The sequence below is a fragment of the Mustela nivalis genome, assembly GCF_964662115.1.
Source record: "Mustela nivalis genome assembly, chromosome: 3".
NCBI lineage: Eukaryota > Metazoa > Chordata > Mammalia > Carnivora > Mustelidae > Mustela > Mustela nivalis.
Genome location: NC_139022.1, coordinates 117,802,705 through 117,827,028, shown reverse-complemented (window position 1 = coordinate 117,827,028; position 24,324 = coordinate 117,802,705). Strand labels below are relative to the sequence as shown.

Genomic DNA, 24,324 nt, shown 5'->3' with positions numbered 1-24,324 from the left:
CAAAAGGCCTAAATGTACACATTTTGGAACCAGCCTGCCTGGGTTTGAAGCCCAGGTCTGCCTCACTAGCTGGGGCCTTGGTCAAGTCTCTCTGTGCCTCAGCGTCTTCTCCATAAAACGAGGACGACATCATAGCTACTTCAAGTCGAGCACTTAGAAGAGTTGCTGGCACACAGCTAAGGGCCTCTCTGTAAGTATCAAGCATAATTACTACTATTGCCTTATTAAATCCTCACATCCATCCCATGATTTAGGGGTTCTTGTCCTCTTCGGGGGGAGGAGGAAACGGGCTCAGAGCAATAAAGTGATTGTGGCTGGGGAAGCCTCTGGAAAAGTTGAATTTCACCGAGGTAAATTCATGTTCTAGCCAACAGGCTCTGCATACATGTTGGCCTTCACGATTCATTCTCCAATTGAAAAATGTCCCACAAGTAGAAATTCAGAAATGCCATCACCAAGGGACGGTACTGAAGGGATGCCGACAACCAGAAGCACAGGAGCTTGGTCTTACTCAATTCTGCAATTTACACTGCGTCTCAGCCATGCTAATTACACTGCTCCCTCCATTAACCAATCCAGCCACTCACTCACCCGTCCACTCAACCCCCCCATCCTTATAGCCATTGATCTGCCCAGTCACCCACCTGTCAGCAAATATTTACAGAGATTATTCTCTTTGCCTCTTCCTGGTGAAGCTGCTGAAATCTCCGTAATAGTAACAGGTAGAATTTCAGACTGAATTCCTATACTAGGTGCTAGAGGGACCTAACAGGCTTCTGACAGGTCCTAACACAAACGTACATCTTTTGTTTTCAGTGTCCAGAATACATTTACAATGTAATTTCTATGCCTACCACACCCTAACAGCAAAGCATTACTCATGAGATATTTATCAATCTGTCAAGGGAAATTGACAAGTTATATGTACAACTGATACATCCAGCTTCGCCAGCTGGAGATATGTATTTTTCCTAATATTCAAGTGAAACGACCAAGCTCCTATCCTACAAATCATTCTTCCCTCCTAGGGTGAAACTGTAGGAGACCAAGTCAGTCTCAGGAGGCAGGTCTGGTAGCCATCATCGAAAGGTCAGAGAAACGAAACTTCCTGCTTGGCTTAACAATTGGCCGAGGTTAGCGTGTCTGTCCAGGTTTCGTAGCTGATGGGGCCGCACTAGTGTATGGATCTGATCCAGGGTTCCTAACGTCAGGGCCATCTCCACCTGGGACAGGGTCCCCGCTGCTAGTCCTCTACTTCTTTCTCTGGATGCAGAAGAAGGAGGATAAGAGAGAATGGGAGATAAAGAATCCCCTCCTCCCCAGTGGTACAATTTAGCTTTAACTGCCTTAGGAATTCAATTCTCTCAACATAGGTGATAGATGTGCACACTTCTATGCATTATCCATGATCCGGGGAGTGTGTGTTAGAAAAAAATTCAAGTATCATGCTATGTGCTCTGCCTAGAACTAAATTCTTAAGGGAGTTGATGCAAAGAAGTAGGTGGGTCAGAACACTGGACCAAGAGGTGCTCCACAAGGCCAAGGGGCTCATCCATCACCAGAATCCTGGCTTGGCCTCCGTACACACCCCTGTCTGGTCTTGAGGAAGTTCTTCCCTTCCCCTGTCCCTCGGCCCCTCTATATCCTGTCCCATGGTAAACAGTAGTCAGATTGTCCATTCTCTTGCTGCATGGTTTCCTAAAGACCAACAGTGCCATATTTTCCCCCCATCTGGGATCCTGTCACCATCCTGCATTCTTTTTCAAATTTTCTACCACTTCTCCCCTGGAAAGCAGTATTATGCAGCAGGCCAGGGGTGGAAGGGAACCCCTCCAGGCTGCGGGAACATTCAATAGGTCTGTTCTGATCATCACAGGAGGATACGGCTGCCAAGATACCCAGCACAGTGCCTGCCACATAGAAACATCAATAAACTTCAGCTCTCTTCCCCCTTCCACAGACTTCATTCTCTTTGAAACGAAAACTTTCCTAATCGTCCTTGACTTCAAGTGTCACATTCTTTAGCCCATAGCCTATTACTAATCCATTCTTGCCTGGTTCCTCCTACGTTCCTTTTGTTCATGTTAAAGATGACTTTTCTTTTCACCTGTATAAGTCTTGCTGCCTCCTACACTGATTAATTCAGCTAGATTGAAAAAGAGGACGAGTTCTTCCTCCATAAAACTCCCAATTAATCAATCATCCCAGAACCAGAGCAACTGGCACGACCAGAACCGGAGCAACTGGCACGACAGTATTTGGTACAAAGAGCAGCAAATGTTGCTGTCAGTACTAATACATGGCCCTTCAGGGCAGAAAGAGCTCATGCAAGTGATTTTACTTTTAGGAACCTCAGTTTGCTCGTATGTGGTACCAACACTGATAAGTTTGTTGAGAGACTTGCAAATAACTTAAAAAGACTCTCCCCGGCAGAACTTGACTTCCAGATGCAGCATAACGTGAACTTACTGCACCTGGGCAGACAGACCTAGTTCTGAGTCTATTATGCCACTTGGCTTCTTTTTATGTGTAGAAGTTACAAAATACTCCATCAGACAAGAGCAGAATACACATTCTTCTCAAGCTCACATGGAACACTGACAGGCGTAGGCTATTTCCTAAGCCATAGACCAGAATACTTCTTGAAAATGTTTAAAGAATAGAAACATCCAAGGTTTGCTCTCAGACCTTGATACAATTACACTAGAAATCAAGAACAGAAAAGATAGCCTCCAGATACTTGTAAGTTAAATGCCACATTTCTAAATAACACACAGGTCAAGGAAGAAGTCTCAAGCAGAGTTTAAAAAAAAAAATTTCAAGCTAGATGAAAATGAAAATGCAATTATCAAAATGTGTAGGATGTAGCAAGCACCGTTCTTCAGGGGAAACCTATAACATTAACTAAAATTAATTAAAAAAAACACACACACAAAACAAAAAAGGGAAAGCTCTTAAATCAATACCTTCTGCCTCCACTCCCAGGAAACTAGAGAACCACAGGTAATATGAGCTTAAAGAAAACAAAAGGAAAGAAATGACAACAAACAAAGAGCCGAAAATGACAATGAAATTGAAAACAGAAAAGACTTAAAGAAAATCAATAAACTCAAAAGGTGTTTCTTTGAAAGGATCAATAAGATGGATTAAAAAATGGATAAACCAAGAAAAAAGGAAAGAAGACACAAATTGCAATATCAGAGATAAAAGAGAGGTCATCACGACTGATTCCGTACACATTAAAAGGATAATAAGTGGATGCTATGAACCACTTTATGCCCCATGACCTAGGTGAAATGGACCAATTTCTTGAAAGACGCAAACTCACACAACCTGAAAAGTCCTCTATCTATCACAGAAATCAAATCAATAGTTAGTAAGTTTCCAAAAAAGAAAGCAAGCCCTGGGCCCAGATGGGTTCGCTACTCCATTCCATCAAATATTTAAGGAAGAAAGAATGCCAATTCCCTACCATCTCTTCCAGAAAACAAGGGGAGGAAATCATTTTATGAATTTAACGAGCTCTTCCATAGTTAGGTACTTATCGAACCAATCTGAAAACTTCTACCTGCACATAAACTTTCATGCACTTATAACCCCTTTTTTTCATAATCACCCCCAAATGGAAAGAACCAAGAATCTTCCAGTAAGTGAAAGAAGCCAGTCTGCAATGGTTCTGTACTGTATGATTCCGTTTATAGGATATTCTGGAAAATGGGAAACTGGAGAGAAAGTAAACAGGTTAGTGGCTACCAAGAGCTTGGCGGGGAAAGGGTTGAATAGGACAAGCGTAGCAGATAGCTTTAAGGGCATTCAAAATATGGTATATAATACCTAATGCCTGATACGAGACAGAACGCATTTGAAAAATGAACTTTGAACCTTACAGCACAAAGAATGCATCTTAATGTATGGAATTTCTAAAAATAATTTCATTGCCCAGCACAGGTCTAGAAATGATGACCCCGAGATCAAGAGTCGCACGCCCCTCTGACTAAGCCAGCCAGGCACCGCCAATGTAAGGAAATGTCTTAAAAAATCATTTGCGAGGCCAGAGGATCCCAGGATAGAATGCGGAATGTGGCAAAAAGAATCTAACTATAGTGTAAATGTATGAAATAACCTCATGGGAGGGGTTGAAGATGGAAAAGGGCTGACTAAGGGACTTTGGAAATGAGGAGAGAAAAAGAGGCAGATCCCAACCAGGAGACACGCTATAAAAAACCCAGCCCATACGGCTCAGAACTGCCGGGTCGTCAAACACAGGGAAAGGGTAAGAGGCTGTCACAGCTGAGAGGAGCCTAAGGAGAGGCGGTGACTACATGTAACATGGGATTCTAGAAAATGAACATTAGGTGAAAATGAAAGAAATCTGAACTATGGACTTCAGTAAATAAGAATATATCCATATTGGCTCATTAATTGTAACCATACCAATGTGAGACTAACAATAAGGAAACAGGGTATGGGGAATACAGGAATTCTCTGTACTACCTTTGAAATTTCTCTATAAATGGAAAACTATATTTTAAAGATTTTTATTTATTTATTTGAAAGTGAGAGAGAGTATGAGAGGGGAGAAGGTCAGAGGGAGAAGCAGACTCCCCATGGAGCTGGGAGCCTGATGTGGGACTCGATCCAGGGACGCAGGGATCATGACCTGAGCTGAAGGCAACCGCTCAACCAACTGAACTACCCAGGCGCCCCTGGAAAAATATTTTAAAATACAATTTTTACTTTTTAAAAAGTGAGATGTCTGTATATACTTCTTTTTTTCTTTTTTTTTCTTTTTTTTTTTTTTTTTAAGATTTTGTTTGTTTATTTGACAGAGAGAGAGGGAACACAAGCAGGGGGAGAGGGAGAGGGACAGGAAGCCTGATGTGGGACTCAATCCCAGGATCCCAGGATCATGACCTGAGTCGAAGGGGGACTTAACAGACTGAGCCACCCCAGGCGCCCCATGCCAGTACTTATTTCTTGACAAACCACAAATTTGCTCCCCGGCCAGCTTTCTCCTCCTCTCTCCACCCCCTTCCTCCTTCTCTTGGATTTGGAATCTCTGTCAAATGTACAGCTGTAGTTTCATCATTGTCGGGGCAGAAAAATGAGAGAAATGACACTGACCACCGACTCCTCAGTGTTCCTTCCTTTGAAGCCAGGGGGATTGGGAGCAGAAGTCCTGTGCTGTGTAACCTCGGTCTCCCCAAAGCAATCAGCCATTCATAGGAGCTGCTTCTCTGCCCAGGTGGCCAAAGACTCTCTCCCATACAAACCTTGTGCCTGAAATAACTTAGTGTCTCGATTTAACATTTGACAATTAGCCACTCTCCCTGGTCAGCATCTGGGTTCACCTTTCTTGGCGCATTTGACTTGCTGTTTGTCTCTTACAGGTTACAGACTCTTGAGTCTTCACACTTCGTTTTCTCCCTCCTCTTAGAAGAAAAGATCAGATAAGGAAGGCTGTCTTTTCCTCCAATCCTGCCCTAAATGCTTTTATCCTCAAAATTTGAATTTACCACCTGAAGCCTTCATGTCTATTCTCTGGAAACGTCTAAAATGAGCCTGTGGGAGCATTTAACATAAAAATATCACTAAAACATTTAATATCTCTGTCAATGATGAGAAAAATAGAATTTGAAAGCCTCCCAAAAGGTTAAGCCTAAGAACAAACGCTAGGGTGTTTTTCAGTTTCAAAACAATCCGAAGTGGTTTGTGTCATCCTCGGAGACGGCGTTTTAGAAGAGGCCCTTAAACATTAGTGAACTGACAACCTAACCGGCGAGGAAGAAACTCCAGCAGGAAAAGCTCAGGGACTTCTCTTGCCGTGCCCCACAGTCCGCGGCATTTCTGCTCTCAGAATGGGGAGACAGTTCTCACCATAGTTTGCTCCAGGCCAAGGTCCCTAGGGCCCCGAGCTTCCCAAAAGCACCCAGAAATGTTTGAAACTGGAAGGGGAAAATGTATCGGTTCAGAATATAACAACATAATGGCAAGATGGACATTCTGAGTAATTTCAGAACAACATTAAATATCCATCTTTTTTGCAGCAATAAAATTATATTTAAGAGAAATATGAGAGCATTTTTAGATGTTTGATGTGACGTGCAATGGATAACTCAAATTAGAGAGTATTGTAGGGTCTACAAAGGTTTGAAACAGTCCAGACCCCTAACAAGGGTTGCTTTTTGTTAGCTCCCAGGACTTCAGACAGGCTCTCACTCATGATCCACAAGTGGGGGTTCACAAGGCCCCCCCTGTGAATATTTTTCACCATTTCCCAAAAGCTGAACAGAGAAAATGTTTTAACTATCAAAAGGCCACACATTCTATTATTTTCTAAATTAGGTGCATTTGATCAACAAAATTATTCCAAATATGAGCTCCATGGAAGCTCAGCAAAAAAGGGTATTTTGTGTGGAGAACTAAGACGCCCCCATGTAGTGGGCGAGGGTCATGTCTGAGGGGAAAGGAAGCTGGGAAGCCAAGATCTCCCACTCTGCACGGGCCCCTGAGCTTCCATGAGCCAGTCCAGAACCTCACCCAGCCTCAGCCAGATCAGGCTCTGACGATCAATCGAGAAATGTCCCCACATGGGCACCTGGGTGGCTTAGTGGGTTAGTCTTAGGATAGAGCCCCATCTGACTCTCTGCTCAGCAGGGAGCCTGCTTCCCCCGCTTTCTCTGCCTGCTTCTCTGCCTACTTGTGATCTCTGTCTGTCAAAGAAATAAATAAATAAAATCTTTAAAAAAAAGAAATGTCCCCACATGAGCACCCATGGTGCTCAATTACTGTTCCTTCTTTCAAGGACCTGCCCAGGCCTCCCCTCCTCCCCCAGCAGCCACAGATGGAACTCTACTTGCCTCATGTCAGTTCAGCCTGTTTCTTTTAAAAAAATGTTTAATTACGTGGACAATACACATAAACACAAGCTTCTTATAAAAACCAAGAAATACACAAAGTAAAAAGTGAACGCCGCCCCAGCTTGGGTCTCCCCAAAGCTCACTCTTCTCTCTAGAAGTTTTTTGGTTTTTTATTTTGAAGCGTGTGTTAAAGATTTGATTTATTTATTTACTTGAGAGAGAGAGAAAGAGAGAGACAGACAGAGAGATCACAAGCAAGGGGAAGGGCAGAGGGAGAGGGACAAGCAGAGTCCCAAATGGGCAAGGAGCCCAAACTGGGGCTCAATCCTATGACCCTGAGATCAGGACCTGAGCTGAAGGCAGACACTTAACCAACTGAGCCAACAAGGCACCCGAGATACTACTGTTTTTAAAAAGGCAGGCATTTTCTTAGATCTTTGTCTATGAATTTACATAAGGGATAAATAATTCCTATATTGTTTTAAATAAAAGGAATCATATTGTCCAGATAATTTTGTAACTTGCTTTTTCACTTCAGAAAAAGCCTTCTGTAATAGTGCATATGGGTCTGCTTTCTTTTTAATTACCACATGCCATGGACATTCTACGTCTTAGGCACTCCCCTCTTACAGACACTTGGCTGTCTTCAGCTGGCTTTACAAGCAAGACTGTCTCCTTTACACAGACACCCCTGAGCACACAGGGAAGGACGTACGTAAGCCAATTTGCTAGAAGTGGGATGGTTAGATCGAACTGTGTGCATGTTGCAAGTCTGGTAGCTACCACCAGCTTTCCCTGCCAATTCGCGGTATCAGTTTACATTCCTGTGAGCAGAGCAGGAAACCAGCTGTTTGCTGTCCCAGCCCAGAGGTTCTTCTTCTCCGCTTAATGGAGCCTCATCGGAGGGCAACATTCTAAATTGCATGAGCAAACAAATAAGCTTTAATTTCAATATGGGTGTAATGGATTCTAACTGAAAATGGCATTAAAATTTACTTTTGCTTTGAACGTATTAGGACCGAGCTTCTTAAACAAACTGTCCCCTTATGGCCCCTGGTCCCCTCTCAGAGTAGATCCTCTTTAATCCTCCCCTGGAACAGAAGCACTATTTTACGGTGACCCCACCATCAAGCGAGGAAAAACCCACAGCTGTTTTCGGCAGAATTAACATGGGGCTCCAACCTTCCCCCCGCAGTCTAACAGCCAATAGCAGTGCGTGTTAACGCAGCATCTTACAAATGGGAGTGGACATTATCTAAATTATGGTCAACGTGTTTATAATGCTAAATACATCTGACCTAAAAACTCAGTCTGCAAACAACATGCATGTGGCTAGATAATCTCGGAACACACTGGTGACACTTGGTTGACATTTCCTCTCCTGTGTGAAAGGGTTGATCACTCACTATCCACGCGCATCAATATGGGAGAGAGCCCTAGTCTGCCATTTAAATACCGTTCCCATTATTTCCCTGTGATTGTGTCCTGGATGGAGAAATCTCACTTAGCAGAGGAGATCAGCCCTTACACCTGCCCCAGGCTCAACCCTAAAGCGAAAAGTAAGGTACATGTATAAGCAGCTACCTAGCCCTTTCAATAAAGTTATTAATTCCTTCATTTAAAAATAATGTTAACTTTGGTGTGTGCCTGTGTCAGGCTGTGCTGGGCACTGAGAATAAAGGGTGGGAAAGGACACAGTGGGTGCCTCCGGGAGTTCCCCTGAGCCACGGGAGACACAACGGCACACGACAGAACGCACGCCCTGCAGCAGGACACCAGCCTGGAGAAGGAAGGGCTGGAGAAGGATTCTCATTAAGGCTGACACCTGAGATGAGTCTCAAACAGATGAAGACAAGAGGAGAAAGGCTGCCCTGAATGGAGGAGGAGCGAGGGGTACCCTCCGAGTCTATTCCGGAGCAGTAAACAGGTGCATAGGGCTGCAGGGAGGGGCTTGTGCGCATGCGCGACAATTGTCCCCAGACCACGTCACTAACTCTCCAGGTGGACTGAAGGAGGCCCCCGCCGAGGGTGGAGACCACCTCAAAGCAATTAATTTGACAGCCTGTGGGACCTAGATTCAACCCCGCCCCATCGTTTACTTGCTGTGTGACCTTGGGCTACCTGCCCCCTCTGAGTATTTGTTATTTTGTTGTGTAAAGGGATAATTACAATGGTGCCCCATCCCAGTAAGGCTGAAAGGACGGAATGACACACTGAATGGACAATGTGTGGCATGATACGGGCAGATGGTTACTGGCCCTCTACAGAATGAGGGGCATTGCCTGGAAGAAAACATTTTCTTTCTCTATATGTTCTACCACATTCTTTGGTGATGGCTTATTTGCCTATCTGTCTCTACTTCAGACTCCTCAAAGATCAGGAGAGGGTCTGGTTCATTTCTAGCATCCAGCCCATGACCTAAATCATAGAAAGTGCTCCAAAAAATGTTATTGATTGCAAATAGCATCAAATCATACATAAAACACACTTGTGTGTAGGTCTGTGTGGGTCTCTGTGTGTGTTTGTGTGCACCTGATGACCCTACAGGAACATATCAGACCCCAGGGAGCTGCGGGCCTCAGACACACCATGGAGATTAGAGAGACCAAAGACATTAAGGAGAGCCTAGCAGACCTACACATCTGTAACAAGCCCCCCAGAATTACATTTCATAAAAATTGTGGCTCCAACATCCCCTGTTGTGACTTGTTCCTTCTTTCATTCAACAGAAAATTAACAGGCAAATCTTGTAAGCTAGACAGCGAGCTGGGTGCTTAGAAATATTTAGAGGAAGGGAAAAAAAATAAAACCACTTTTGCTCTCAAAATGTTCATAATCTAGGGAGAAAGATAAGGAAGTAAGGAGATTATTTCATTATGGCAGGGTGAACCCTGACAAATAAATAAGAGAAGTAGAGGCAGGAAGAAGGTGCCAAGGAAGGTTTTCTGCAAATATGTCCCTCTAAATCTTAAAACATTGGTGGCATCAGGCAAACAAAAGCAGCACGGAACAGTGTTCCAAGCAGAAGGAACAGCATGTGCAAAGGCGTAAAAGATAAGGAAGGACTTTGTGCACTACCCAGACTGTATGAAGTTCAGAGTGTCTATAGGAACAGTGCAAGGCAGGGTAATGCCAGTGGACAAGGCTGCAGAGAACACCAGGGGCCCTAAAGCAAAAGGCCTTTTGTGCCTAAAAGTAACAGGAGTCACTGAAGCATTTTAAGCAAAAGGATAGCACAGTCATATTTGCATTTTATAAATATCACTCTGTTCGCATTCTAATAAGAAAGAGAGTGAAGGTTTGGGAAACATATCAGGGGAAACCTACCAGACTCGTGTTTTGCCTGTGGTGGAGCTCACATCTAGTATCATCAAGCCAAAACAATAATGCAGAAATCATCTCTTCTAACCCTCTTGTCACAGAGATGAGAAAACCTATTTTCAAGGGATGTAAAGTAGTTTATCCAAACTATTTTTTTTCATTGTAAATGAAATAAAAAAAACTCTGTCTCTCCGTTCAGTCCTCCTAGGTCGCACTACCCACTGCCCTTTTGCTGGCATTTCTGCTAGGTGGGTTCCCTTCTGTGGATATAATTCAGGGAAGATCTTCTTCAGTGGCTACAAACAGTTACCAATTTGAGAGCCAGTAGGAATATCTATTCTATAAACATGAAAAAGAATTTAAGTGGTTTTGGACATGGTTGCATAGTGATAAAAAGTTAAACCCTTTTAAACCAGAGATTATGCTTGAGCTCCTAATACTATTTAAATTACAACTCCCAAATCTTGAATGATGTAACACTCTAAAGTCCAAATGCTGCTTTCCTCTTTTTTTTTTTTTTTTTTAATTCTGTCCATCACATGGAAGTTACTTAACATGACAGAAGGCAACACGGCTCGATTTCCCTGGTAATAAAACCTTAGAGGGGTTCTCTGTGCTGTAATATTCATCATCCCCTCAATCCTCTATAAAAATAAACAGGTTAATTATGGAATGTTTCTACCCAGGAAATCACAAAGAAATCCACAGAGGTGCATCTGATCCATGTAATACTACAATCTCATGATCTACTGCATTAGTTCCTTCAAACAACAACAGTAACCAGATCGTGCAGATCACCAGGTCCTAGTTTTCACAGCCCAGGGCAACCAGCCATCAGCTCATTATTTCTGAAACAAATTGCAAGGTATAAGTAGATCTCATAAACTCAAACATCATGGCTAGGTTAATTTAGTCAGTATTTAGTGATAAATTAAGGCAATCATCTTAAGCACGCAGATATTAACAGCCACTTACTTCTGGAAAACCAGATACCTACAGCAAAAGAGAACAGTGTCTGGGAAAATCCTGAACCACGAGTCCTAAAAGTCCTTTCCGTTTGCTTCAAACCAACATACAAGATGACACATGACAAGCAGCCTCGTTATTACCGATGCAATAAATATTGTCATCGACCCCTTTAAAGCAAAGATCCTATAGAGAACCTGTGAGCCCCACATTTCGCTTCTCCCTACCTTTATAAACACTGGCTTCATTTAAGCCCTCACGAGAACCCGTGTGTTTATTTCCATGTCACAAATGGGTGAGCAGGCTCAGAGAGGAACAGACACCTGTTCACCCTCACACAGCCTGAAGGAGGTAGCTGCAAGGCGAACCCAGGTCTGTCTGAAACAAAGCCTGTGTTCTCTGCCAACCAGGCCCCCACATGGGAACTGGCTCCTAGAGGTAGAAGGATCCAGGTGAAATGCTGCTGGTGCAGGCCAGGGAGGGAATCGGGCCAGGACGGAGGGAGCCCCGGAGAATGGAGAAATCATAAAGTCCCTGAAGTTAGATCACATGTTGATTGGTTTTTTGGAGCGATCCCTCCACCAAAAATGTGGATGCAGAGGTTTTGTTCCTCCCGTTTAATCAGTCTAGACAAGTAAGACTCAGAGACTGTCACTGCTTTGCTCCCAAGAGAAAGCAGTAACTTTTCCACGCACATCCCAAACCTCCCGGCTGAAGCCTCATGCTCAGTCCGCCTTCCAGAGGACTTCCTGTTGTTCAATCACCTGTAGGAGCTCTGAGTCTATTTCACCAGAAGAGGCATCTTCTTAGATAGAAAGAGAAAAAGAATACCTCTTTTAAATTCTCTCTACCTTGCTAAAGTGTTTCACAATTTTATTTGGCATTATGAAGCCTTATCATGATAGCTAAAAATGAAGTAAAAATCATACTGTAATTTTGCATTTATGGTTATAAATCAAATTCTCAGGAAGATTCTATCAGTAAAATCAACACTTCATAAGGTACTTTTATCAAACCTGTGTGCCAGGAACCCGAAGTACAGTCTCACCCGGGGTGTACCGAATTTTACAATTCTTTTAATAGAGTTTCTAAACATATCATTTATTTTTCACTCTGCCAGTGAAATAAATAGCAAAGGCTTTTGTGCCGCTTCTTCTTGGTTGGACAATGACAACCCTGAGTGTCATAGCTGGTGCTCCTGAACTAACTAATTAAGGAACAAAATTAAACTGCGAAGAATAAAGATATCCAGAAAGTCAGGAAGCAGAAATGCTTTATGGGTGTTCATTCTAGATATGTTCATTATATGCCAAAGCCTGGGGAAGGCAAATATGGAATTTAAAAAGACACCATCTGTTGTGTGATGTTCCAAATTATAAACTTAACCCTTAATTTCTATATCCCCTGCTGTTCGGTCGTTCTCCTTATTCAGGATGGAAAAAAAAAAAAAAAGAAGAAGAAAGAAAGAAAGAGATTAGCACATTAACTAGGCAGGTTTAGCAGAATTGATGGATATGCCCCGTAAGATATTTGGAAAAGCCCAACATTACAACCAATATATTTTCTCCAGAAAGAAATTCTAGTTTTTTCTTCTTAAAACAAACACTACCCATAAATACAGTGGCTGCCGTAGCTGATGGTCTATACATCCCACAGCAGGCAAGCCACAGTCCTTTCTGTGATTTTTCTATTACTTAATATCTCAGGGCTCTTTGAAAGAAAAAGCAAAGATTTTTGGAAAGCTTTCAAATCTGTGAAATGAAAAGTAGAGTAATCCCTCAGTGAAGAGAGTTTCTTTTTTAAAAATGTGGTGTTTTTTTTTAGACCAAAAAAAAAAAAACCCTCACAGGAGTGTGTAGTCCAAATCAGAAACACTTCCTGTTTAAATAGTCCCAGGCAACCTGTGGCATCCATAACAGGAGAAATTTGCATTAAAAAGAAAAGCAAAAGTCAGTTATCCTCAAAAACGCCCATGTTTTCTTACTCATAGGTCTGAAATAGCCCTGATTTTAAAACACACTTAACAAATGGGACACAGCTCATTCAGGATTGATTTGAGTTCACAAAATAATTTTATTATATGTAAGAAAGCATACAGGCAATAAAATGAAGAAACATCCACAATGCATAAATAACACGGACCTGACGCAGGAGACACTTTTCAGTAGATTTCCTTCTTGGTACCCATGTCACCTAACTGCTGTGTAAATTGCTTATCAACAAGGATACCCTGTAAACATTTCAAAGAAATTCTCTTGAAATGCCTCCACATGATGAGTATCTGGCAGGAGAGACTTGTGATACTTTATACAGTTGAGCTGATGAGATAGGAATTTGATTCCAAAGCACAGAGAAGGAGCTAGCATTTGTCAAATGAGATACTGGTGGCTTTGGGGCACTTAACACACCCAAAGAGAAGGGGTCTCCTGTTTTTTCCACCAAGAGAAATGTCTAACTCGAGGATGATAATGAGGCACTATTCATTAGTTAGAATACTGTTAACATTTAGACTTTTAAAAAAAAATCAATTCTAAATTCAGATTAAAGCACTACAAAAAGTCGCCCCACTGAGTGGTATGATTTGGCCTGGTAAGATACAGATGCAGGATTTGACCTCTGTCCATCGGTGACACTGCTGCAATGCAAGAATTAAAGATACCTCCTGTCTTCATACACATATCCAACCAGGACAGCCAGTTTCTGTTTGGTTCAGAAAAGCTATCTGACACTGAAATGAGAAAAGACGCAGAAGGCCAAGTATTTTACATAAATACAAAGTGGCACATACTTTTTATTACCCCCTAAGATCATAAATTTCAAATCAGATCTTTCTTAAGCTGGCTTTTATTTAAAATATTTACAGAACAGCAAATCTTTGTCCTGGGAAGTCCTGTCATTCAAAAAAATGTGAACATAATAGTAGCTATGCCTTTTTGTTTTTCAAAATCTTTCTAGAAGAAAAAAATTCACAGCATTTGTCAGTTCCCACCTCGTATTTATTTATGCTAAAGAATTTTAAGGAATCATCACGACTTCATTTCCTATCAACCTTGGCTGTGTCTCTGGAAGTTATATATGAGTATTTAGAATCACAGAGTTTCTCTGTTTGTTTCATTGGCCAATAAAGTGCTAGTTACATGGACGAAATGTGACTTTAAGTTCTCAGTAACTTATTAGTTTATCCTATGACATCTGATAAATATAGATTTATTTAATAAATTAAAAATATCCGTATAATACAATAAATAAATAAAACCAGTATCAACAAAGCATCTCTCAAGTCCGAAAAAAAAAAAAAAATCCCACTCCTACTGTAAGGCTCAATTATTTTTTAGAAATAATTTATGAAGGCATGCACCTACCTTTACAATCTGAAAACTCTCCTTGGACCAGTGTTAGCACCTGTTTGTACACAACAAACTCAACCCTTCTCATCTCCTTCCGGGAGAGGATCTACTTTTTAAGCGATGCTGTTCATTGTTGATTCTGCGCCCTATTTTTCAAGTCCTAAGATAAGAATCAGTTTCTAAAAATAATTTTGGAGCCAAAGACACATCCCTGTGAACGTTCACTCCACATATGTCCCTCTTGGATTCACTATGAACAACAAAGAAAACACACTGGAATGTATTTTAAAATATAGTTAGTTGTGTGTTGAAGGAAAAGCAGCAGAGGAGGGCTCGCCTGACATCTGAGTCTCACCACACCTCGCAAGCCACTGAAAATCTCCTCCAGCTTTTGGGCTGAGCCTGTCTGGCCAGATTCATCTCAGGCTTCAGGTTGGATGCTGTCCATTTTGTGTGATGGGCTGGATCTTCTCTAGAGAGACATCGGTGTCATAGTCCAAAATGACAGATAGGGCCGGGGACAACTTCTCCAAGGGTTTGGCCATTCCACCTGCTTCCTCCTTCTTCAGGTCCTCGGATGAGCCCACTGCATGTGGGATCAGATAAACCAGATTGCAGTCCTTGGAAATGGAGCCTCGAGGCTCATGATGGCTGGAAAACACCACAGCCCCATTGTTATTGATGCTAACTGTCTCTATGGCATTATTCGTGGTAGGGCAAAGTCTGTAGCATCCTAAAAGAGTTGAAAATGCCTTCCGAAAATCAGCATTAAAGGCATAAATGATGGGGTTCAAGGAAGAATTAGCCCACCCAAACCACACAAACACATCAAAGGTGATGGAATCAATGCAGAAGGGCTTGGTCTCCCCAGACCCACAGAAGGGCACCATGCAGTTCAAGACGAAGAAAGGAAGCCAGCAGCACACAAAGACCCCCATGATCACAGACAGAGTCTTGAGAACTTTAGTCTCTCTTTTGAAGGACATCTTAAAGGAGCTTTCTGGTTGAGAACACTCCACAGGGTTTCCATTACCTGTAGTGGTCTGGCAATTCTTGGCATGGACTGCTGCCCTCTCCAAGGCTGAGATGCGCCGTATCTGTTTCTGGGCGATCCTATAGATCCTGGTGTAGGTGACAATCATGATGGCCACAGGGATATAAAAGCTTATTAGGGAGGATGAAATGGCATAGGTCCTGCTTAAGCTGGAATCACAGTTGTCCAGGGTGTCATCCAGGGAAGTGGCATTCCCGTCAGAGGAGATCGTGGGCTTCGCCTTGTGCCAGCTGAGCTGCACAGGGATGAAGGAGATGAGGACAGACAAGGTCCACGCCACGCTGATCAGAATGAAGGCTGCCTTGGGGGTCATCTTTCTCTCGTACCGAAACGGGCTGGAGATGGCCCAGTACCTGTCCACGCTGATCACACAGAGGTTGAGGATGGACGCCGTGGAGCACATGATGTCAAAGGCCACCCAGATGTTACAGAAGGACCCAAAGGGCCAGAAGCCAGCAATCTCTGCCACCGCTTTCCAGGGCATGACCAAGACAGCCACCAAGAGATCCGACACTGCCAAGGAGATGACAAAGAAGTTGGTCACCTTGGACCGCAGGTGTCGGAACCTGATGACAGCGGCACAGACCAGCGTGTTCCCCAGGAGTGTGGACAGGATGAGCAGAGACAGGAAACAGGCTGTAAGGATGCGGAAGGAGAAGTCTCTCTGTACCACCAGCCCAGCCCCATCCATGGTAGAGGTGTTCAGAGTCCTCATCTTGCTGAGGGAGAGCACATAGGGGGCTCTGACCCCCTCCAGTTCCTAAGCAGGGATAAGGGGTCAGTCGGACCTGCACGAGTTCTCACTCACCAGGCAGTCCCTGGCACAGCCCCGCCGGCTCCCCTGGGTGAAGGACCTCACCAGCATTCCATCAGAGGGCTGCTACAATTGCGTGGCAGGAGCCTGCCCTTGGCAATGCACGTCAGCCCCCTTGAAAGGTCCCTCTTGCTGGCTGTGAGTGTCTGCTGACTCCCTTGCTCCAGGCCACTGTCCTGTTGACCAGCTGGCCCTTCAATCCTCCATGGAAGGCATTGGCTTTTCAGCATATTCTAAGCTATCCATCCAGAGACTCCCAGGCCTCTGCGGATCTAGGCAACTGTAGTCATATTTGGGGGCTGTTGCCTCTCTGGTGGTGACAGAATTCTCCCCTTTTGAAGGTGCAGCTGAAAATATACGCCTCGCTCCTCCAAGCCCCTGGCTCCACCGCAGCTCTCCAAACGCCCTTAAAAAAGCAAAAAGAAAGCAAAGGTTGCTCGCCAGAACTTGAGCAGATCACAGCTTTATGCGTATCAAACCCACTTCAACTCCATCCAAGCCACCTACCTTGCCTTGAGGTTGTCTTTCGCAAAGCTCCCCCCGAGCTCGGAAAGCGGGCTTCGTCTGACGCCGAGGCTCTACAACGCCCAGAAGGGGGCCGGAGTCCTGCCCGGGGCGCGCACCCGGGGTCTGGCTCCTGATGCGCAAAAATCGCAGGCAGGTTTGGGAAATGATCCCAGACCAGGTCCCACAGGACCGGCGCTCCCCTACTACCTCCAAAGGCTAAAGATCGTTCAAAGCCGAAGGAGACACCTGGGAAAGGGGCTCCGGGACTCTCGGCGCCTCCCTGAGAGAGGGCACCTCCGGGACTAGTCACTTGGAGAGCTCCTTCCCTTCGCTGCCTTTTTGCCAGAACCGAGCAGCCGGGGGCCCCTTGGGTGGCCTCTGGCCCCTTGGGGCCGGGCTCTGCTCCTCTCCACCGCGCTGTCCGCTACCTCCCGGGAGCCCGTGGGAACGCCAGGCAGAGGGAGCCGAGCTGGCACCGGAGGGCGCACGGGCCAGCCGGGTTCCCGTGGGGCACAGCCCACCCGCCCCCGCGTCCCCTCCCCTGCCCTGGGGGCGGGCTTCGCTTGACAGGCAGAGTTTCGGGCGACAGCCGCACGTGGTTCCCTGGATGGTGCCGTGGGCGAAACGGGGGGGTGGGGGGAGGAAGAGGCGCCCAGGTGAGCGGTCTCACGCCCTGGGTTACCGGCTAACCCCCGGACCCTCGGACCCCCGGACAGAACGCGACAGGGCCCGCCAGACGTTAGAACCTCAAGGAAGCCCGAGTCGCCTGAAAGCGAAGCTTGGCCGATCGACATTCACTGGGGTCGACCCCTAGCCCTTCCCAAAGACCGAAGCAAGCAGGACCCTGCCCACTCTCCCACACACCAAGCCCTGGAACCGCCTGCGTCCAACCTGCTCCGACCTGCGCTGTCTTCAAGTGTCCCCCAACTAGGGTGAGGCGCGCCCCGCCGGCGCAGGTACTCACCGCTGTCGGAGACGGCTGGGCGCGGCGGCGCGCCTGGCAGGTGCGCTGCGCTGCGAGCGGAGGGCGCTCACTTCCAGCTCCGCCCCGGCAGCGGGCGCTTGGCGGGCCTGGGTCAACGCCGGACTGCAGCCTGTGCCCCGCATCCGGAGAGCGCCCCAACCCCAGCACCACGAGCTCGGCAGGCCCGGGGCGCCCTCTGCCGGCGGCGGCGGCTTCCCAGGGCCCCGCTGCGCGTTGGCAGGTACAAACCTCACCCGCCCAGGCTCCCGGATTTACGCTGGACCCCCGCTGTGACCGGCACTTCCTGGACCGTGATTGCCAGAACCTGGAAAATGGGGTGCCCAGTATTCCTCATTTTAGGGCTCATTCTGCTAAAAATTGACAAGAATGAAAAATTCCTTTTGCTGCCTCTGCATTCATTGAATCGGTATATTTTCCTGAGCACTCATGATGTGCAAAGAGCAAGGGCGGTAGGCTGAGCAAGATGCAAGCTTTACTCTCAAAAAGACCAGACAGAACAGGCATTTACTGAGCAGCCTCCGTGTCCCGGGCTCACACCTTACATTGTTCGCTCCTTGAAACAATCCTTTCTCATAGGCCTGGCCATCTCTACCTTGCCCGAGTGGAAAACGAGGTTCCAAAAGGTGTTCAGAGTTAACGGAGCTAAGGAAAGTGCTGGCTGGCTGCCTGACTCCCGTCTGCGTGTTCTTTTCATTTAGGCGTCACTGCCCACTGGGAGCTCCGGCTCTACTGTTGTAGCCAACAAACTAAATAAGAAATTACCCACAGGTCTAAAATAGAGCACTGGGCAAAATTGAGGCAAGAGGGCCTGGAGGAGAATGATCTCCCCCAGCTTCTTCCCAGCTGCCCTGGACAATGCCTCACAGGTCAGACTTCAAAAGAATGTGTATGTTAAGTGGCCCTTCGCCATGCCTTCCTGTGCATGTAGGAGAATGGTTTAGTATAAAAGACTGTACATAAAATTTAGACAACAGGTTATATACGAAATTAAGAGAACATTCCACTTGAAAAAATGAAAAAGGTTGCTAGCTGATCACTAGTGATACTGAAATCATGTTTAAAATTAACAAAGGCAAAATGCGTATACAACAGTCCCATTGATTTGGTAGCAATAATGGCCTTTAATTTTCAGAAATAAATGTTCTGCACTAGTCTTACCATTTACTATGCTGTTACACGTCTGTAACGCCCAGTGCATAATTGTACTTTGAAATCTGAACAAATCCTCAATACACAGGGTGTCCTTGTCAGGCTGCCTGACTTCCCACCCGTACCCTGCTGCTGCTGGCTGTGGGGGCTCTCCCCCACCCCGCCCAGCTTGGTTTCTTCCTCTATAAATGGTGATGGCATCGCAGGATTGTTGTAAGTGGTAAATGAGATGATGTTTACCGAGGGCGTGGTAGTGAGCCTGGGTACTCAGCAGCCCCCTCATGGGCAGAAATCCCTGGGGGGTTCATCCAAAAACCAATAGCCTTAGCTCCATGAGAACCTGGCACCACACTGGAAGCTACAATTTTCTCTGTAAACACCCAGAACCTGAGTAATAATTCCATTCGATTAACCAGTACAATCTGCACCTTGGTTTTTTCAAGGAAAGGACTGTATTCCTGACACAGAGCATCCCGGGCCTCTACCCCCAGCATTGGGCTCCCATCTTGAGCCTCGTTATCACACACAGCAACACCATGAGTCGTGAGTCAAAATCAGAGACACAATTTTGCCATATACGTGTCGAAAGAACATTCTTGTAGAGCCGAAAGCCGTGCTTAACATAATAATTCCAGATCATTTTCCTTAAAACAGGCATTGCCCCAAACTTCTTGACTTCATCTTTCTTTCCCTTTTATGAATCAGTACAAATTAAAGGTATGCTTCTGATTCAAGATGGTCACGTGAACATGAACATTTAACTCCCCACATTCTACCCCCCCCATCCTGAAATGTTTCCAGGGCATTCCACCCAGAAATACACATGTAGGATAAATTTCAGCATTAACCCTGGAAAACAGGAAGAAGTGAGGTAGGTCCCTTTTCCAGGATAAAGGGCAAATGGGATTGGACTAGAGGAGGGAGGACTTCCTTGGCATTTTCCCTGTGGGAAGAAAACCCCAAAAGAGCACACTACCAACATGGTAAGAGAGAGTGGAGGTCAGGATAAGGTCAATTGGGAAGGGCCCCCATTGCCAAAGCCCTCCCTCCCAGAGCCAATAACCCCAGCAATGCTCACTGTTCTTTAAATTAAAACAAGAATGTGGGGCTCATGGGTGGCTCAGTGGGACACCTGGGTGGCTCAGTGGGTTGAGCCTCTGTCTTGGGTTCAGGTCATGGTCTCAGGGTCCTGGGATTGAGCCCCATGTCAGGCTCCTGCTCAGCGGGGAGCCTGCTTCCCCCACTCTCTTCCCCCACCTCTCTGCCTACTTGTGATCTCTGTCAAATAAATAAATAAAATCTTTGGGGGGGAAAAAAACAACAACAACAAGGATGATAACTACAACCAGAATACGCAGGCTCCCGAAGTCTCCTCTATATAAAGCCCAGTGGTGACTGATCAGGTTCCAGGTGGCATCGTATTATGAAATACCAGTCCACTGGCCAAGAAATACTTGATATGTAATTTAACCGTCACCCAAAAGCTTGTTGGAAATGACTTTCATAGCATACTCTTTCCCATCCTCGTTTTTCTCAAGCCGGGCAGCTGCTCCTCCAGGGGGGGAAGAAATCTCTTTCTTTGCTTGATAAATCTCCTAAATTCTTTCCAAACTAGTCCACGCTGACCTTTGTCAACTCATTCCCCTGACAGGTCTAGGTGATCAGATCAACAGACCTCATTTCCGTGGGGGTCGAGAAGTACTTTTCATCCACAAGTAAATGTTTGCCATTTGCAATGTCAGAACATACAAATTTCCTCCTTACCCGTTATACATAAAAATGGCTCAAGAACTCAGCTAAGAGAAGGAGGGAGGAACGTGGGAATACCCAAGAGGGTGATTTTGTTTCCTGTCACCAGGAAACCAGGAGAGTTGAATAGTTTCTCCTGATTCCAAGACAAACACCTGAGATCTCGTTCTAGCAGACTTAGTTCACTGATTTTTTGAACATGATTGTCCAGGGAACAGGAAAGAGTCAAACATAGCTTAAATCCCGTGGCGGTTTGGGGGGGTTTTTTATTTGTTTGTTTTTTGTTTTTTGTTTTTTGTTTTTTCCACTTGGCAGAGTGTGAATTTCAGAGGAACTTACAATTTGGCTAGAGATTTCAGCTTTTTTCCTTTTTTTTTTTTTTCCTCTCTTGAAGCTAAGGTGAAACAAAGGCTTCCGTTTTGTTCTGTAAAAATCTCCCCCACAAACATCAAGAACACACATATAAATGCAAGCAGGTATTAGCACTAGATCATGCTGGGAATGTAAACCCAAACACAAAAGCACCTTTATTTCCCAAATTGGCATGTCTTTTAAGTCCCGCTGTGATTTATGCATTGCAGGAAGGAGGATGTTAAAATGATGTTTTTCAACAAATTTTTATTTAGAGTTTGTAAAAGTAAACCAATACAAAAGGTGTGTTACCACAGGGCTATCTTAATCTCATAAAAGGATAAATAAAACAACTCAACTGTCAGGTATAACAAAGATACATTTGCATGGCTTTGGGATTATTAAAACTGATTTTATACCAAAGATGATGACTTATAATGTCAGTGAAAAAACAGAATAAAGGGGCGCCTGGGTGGCTCAGTGGGTTAAGCCGCTACCTTCGGCTCAGGTCATGATCTCAGGGTCCTGGGATCGAGTCCCGCATCGGGCTCTCTGCTCAGCGGGGAGCCTGCTTCCCTCTCTCTCTCTCTCTGCCTGCCTCTCCGACTACTTGTGATTTCTCTCTGTCAAATAAATAAATAAATAAAATCTTTAAAAAAAAAGAAACAGAATAAAGCTTGGCTGATCTTGACTTTTTAACTACAATGCTTGTTTTAGACCATAAATATAGCATCTCTGAAATACCTGATCCCATGTCACATTTTCTTTCCCTATAGTTACTATACAATTCAAAAACCGACATGATTAAAAATTTTGAAATCAACAAATGTTACTTTGTGTAGCAGTTGAGATGTTATTCAGCCCATATCATGTTCTAGTGTTGCATATTTGTCATTCCCTTTTCCTCTCCCTCTTTTTCTACGTTCGTTAAGCTTAACTGAATAGTTTTTATTTTATCTCCTGGTATTGCCTTCTGCTCTAGAATTCTTTGTTATTTTCATGGTTGCTTTAAATTATACATCCTCTATAAGATTTTTAGGATATAATGTATGTGATATAAATTATAGATCTGTATAAGACGTATGCCTTACATATGAGTATATATGATTTGTTTTATGTATCAGTACAGTATAAATATCCATATCTTATGTCATATATCTTTTCTAAAGCCTATCTTCAAGTGATAGTATATCATTTCATGTACAGTTGAGAATCTTACAATAATATTCTTCCATGTCTCCCCTGCCAGTCTTTATGCTGTTATTATCGTACATTTTATTTCTATATATGATATAAACACCATATACACTGTTGTGATTTTTCTTTAAACAGCTAATTATCTCGTAGATTTAAATAAGAAAAATATATATATATTACTTACCCCTGTAATATATATTACTTACCCCTTACCATTTCTTTCTTTTTTTCTTAAGACTATTTATTTATTTGACAGAGAGAGGGAGAACAAGCACAAACAGGGGAATAGCGGAGGAGAGGGAGAAGGAGGCTCCCCGCTGAGCAAGGAGCCCAGTGTGGAGCTCACTCTCAGGACCCTGGACCCAGGACCCTGGCATCATGACCTGGGCCCCACACGGACGCTTCACCAGCTGAGCCACCCGGGCGTCCCATCCCTGTACCTGATGCTCTCCATTCTTTTGTGTAGATTCCTACTTTCATCTGGTACCATCTTCCTGCTTGCAGGAAACCTCTGACTTGTCCGGTGCAGGTCTGCTGGTGATAGATTCTTTCAGCTTTTGTATCTCTGTCTTTATTTTCACTTTGTTTTTGACAGATATTTTTGTTCAGGTTAGAATTCTAGATCAACAGAGCTTTCCTCTTAGTGCTCTAAGAGGTTGGCTCACTCTCTTCTCGCTTGTATTGTTTCCAGTGAGAAATCTGCTGTTACCTTTACCTGTGTCCCTCTCTACCTAACTCATCTTTTTACCCTTGTGTGCTTTCAAGACTTTTTTTTTTCCTCTAGCGCTGGTTTTGATCAATTTAATCAAGATGTACTTTCATGTAGTTTTCTTCAAACTCTCAGTGTGCTGGAGATTTTATTGAGTTTCTCAGTTCTGTGGGTTTATAGGTTTTTGGAATTTGGAAATTTGGGTGCTATTATCCCTTCAAGTATTTTTTTTCTGTCTCCCCATTCGCTTTTTCAGGTTCTCCAATTACATATATATTAGACCACTTAGAGGCCCACATACCTCTCACTAATGCTTTTCTGTTTTATTTACTCTTTTTCCTCATTTTTTTCATCTCAGGTAGTTTCTATTGCTGTATCTTTAAGTTCACTATTTTTTTTCTTCAGTGTCTGGTCTGTTATCAATCTCATCCAGTGTATTTTTCATCTCACATTTTGTGGTTTTCATTTCTATTAGTTCCTTTTGCACCTTTTTTTTTACATCTCTTATTCCCCTACTTCACTATCAGACTCTATGAAATGTACTTACACCTGTTTCATATCCTTCTTTGCTAATTCTAACCTCTATGTCCGTTCAATTGATTGCTATTTTTCCTCATTGTAGGTCATATTTTTCTAATTCTTTTCATGCTTGGTAATTCTTTTTTTTTTTTTTTTTAAGATTTCATTTATTTATTTGACAGAGAGAGAGATAGAGAGAGAGAACAAGCAGGGGTAGTGGTAGAGGGAGAAGCAGGCTTCCTGCCAAGCAGAGAGCCCGATGTGGGGCTTGATCCCAGGACCCTAGGACCATGACCTGAGCTGAAGGCAGACTCTTAATGACTGAGTCACCCAGGCACATTGGGAGAGGGCAGACACTTAAGGACTGAGCCACCCAGGTGCCCCATGCTTGGTAATTCTTGATTGGATACCACATACTGTGGATTTTATCTTGTTAGGTGCTAGTTAGATCTTTAAATATTCCTACCAAGATGCTTGAGCTTTGCTCTAAAACACATTTATACTTAAAACCAGTTTGGTCTTTTTAGGTATTGCTTTCAAGGCTTGTTAGCTAGAGCCAAAGCAGAGTTTAGTCCATGGCTAATTATTTTCCATGACTGAGGCAAGATTCCTCTGCATCCTCTACCAAACATCTTGTGAATTTTGAGATTTTCCAGTCAGGCTGGTGGCAACAGGTGCTGTTCCTGGCCTACATGAGTTCTGGATACTGTTCCCTATAGTGTGCACACTCCCATTGTCTCAGATCATGCACCAGTGGGCTCTCAGCTGAAGAAGGACTCTGAAGGTATCTGGAGTT

The 24,324-nt window shown here is 44.2% G+C and overlaps 1 protein-coding gene across 5 annotated transcripts in view; it reads right to left on the bottom strand.

Annotated features, from left to right (window-relative positions):
• Positions 1-18,120, bottom strand: part of DRD1 (dopamine receptor D1) — a 67,093-nt gene extending 48,973 nt beyond the window's left edge. The window contains exons 1-3 of one of the 5 annotated variants that reach the window (XM_082723293.1): positions 17,834-18,120; positions 16,870-16,999; positions 13,203-16,768 (exon numbers count right to left, since the gene is read on the bottom strand). In XM_082723293.1, the coding sequence (XP_082579419.1) occupies positions 14,923-16,263 (1,341 nt within the window). In that variant the 5' untranslated portion in view covers positions 16,264-16,768; positions 16,870-16,999; positions 17,834-18,120 and the 3' untranslated portion in view covers positions 13,203-14,922. Of the gene's footprint in view, positions 1-13,202; positions 16,769-16,869; positions 17,801-17,833 lie in introns of those variants that run through there. The other 4 variants (XM_082723294.1, XR_014309674.1, XM_082723292.1 and 1 more) reach the window with 4 other exon arrangements.
• Positions 18,121-24,324: the final 6,204 nt, after the last annotated feature.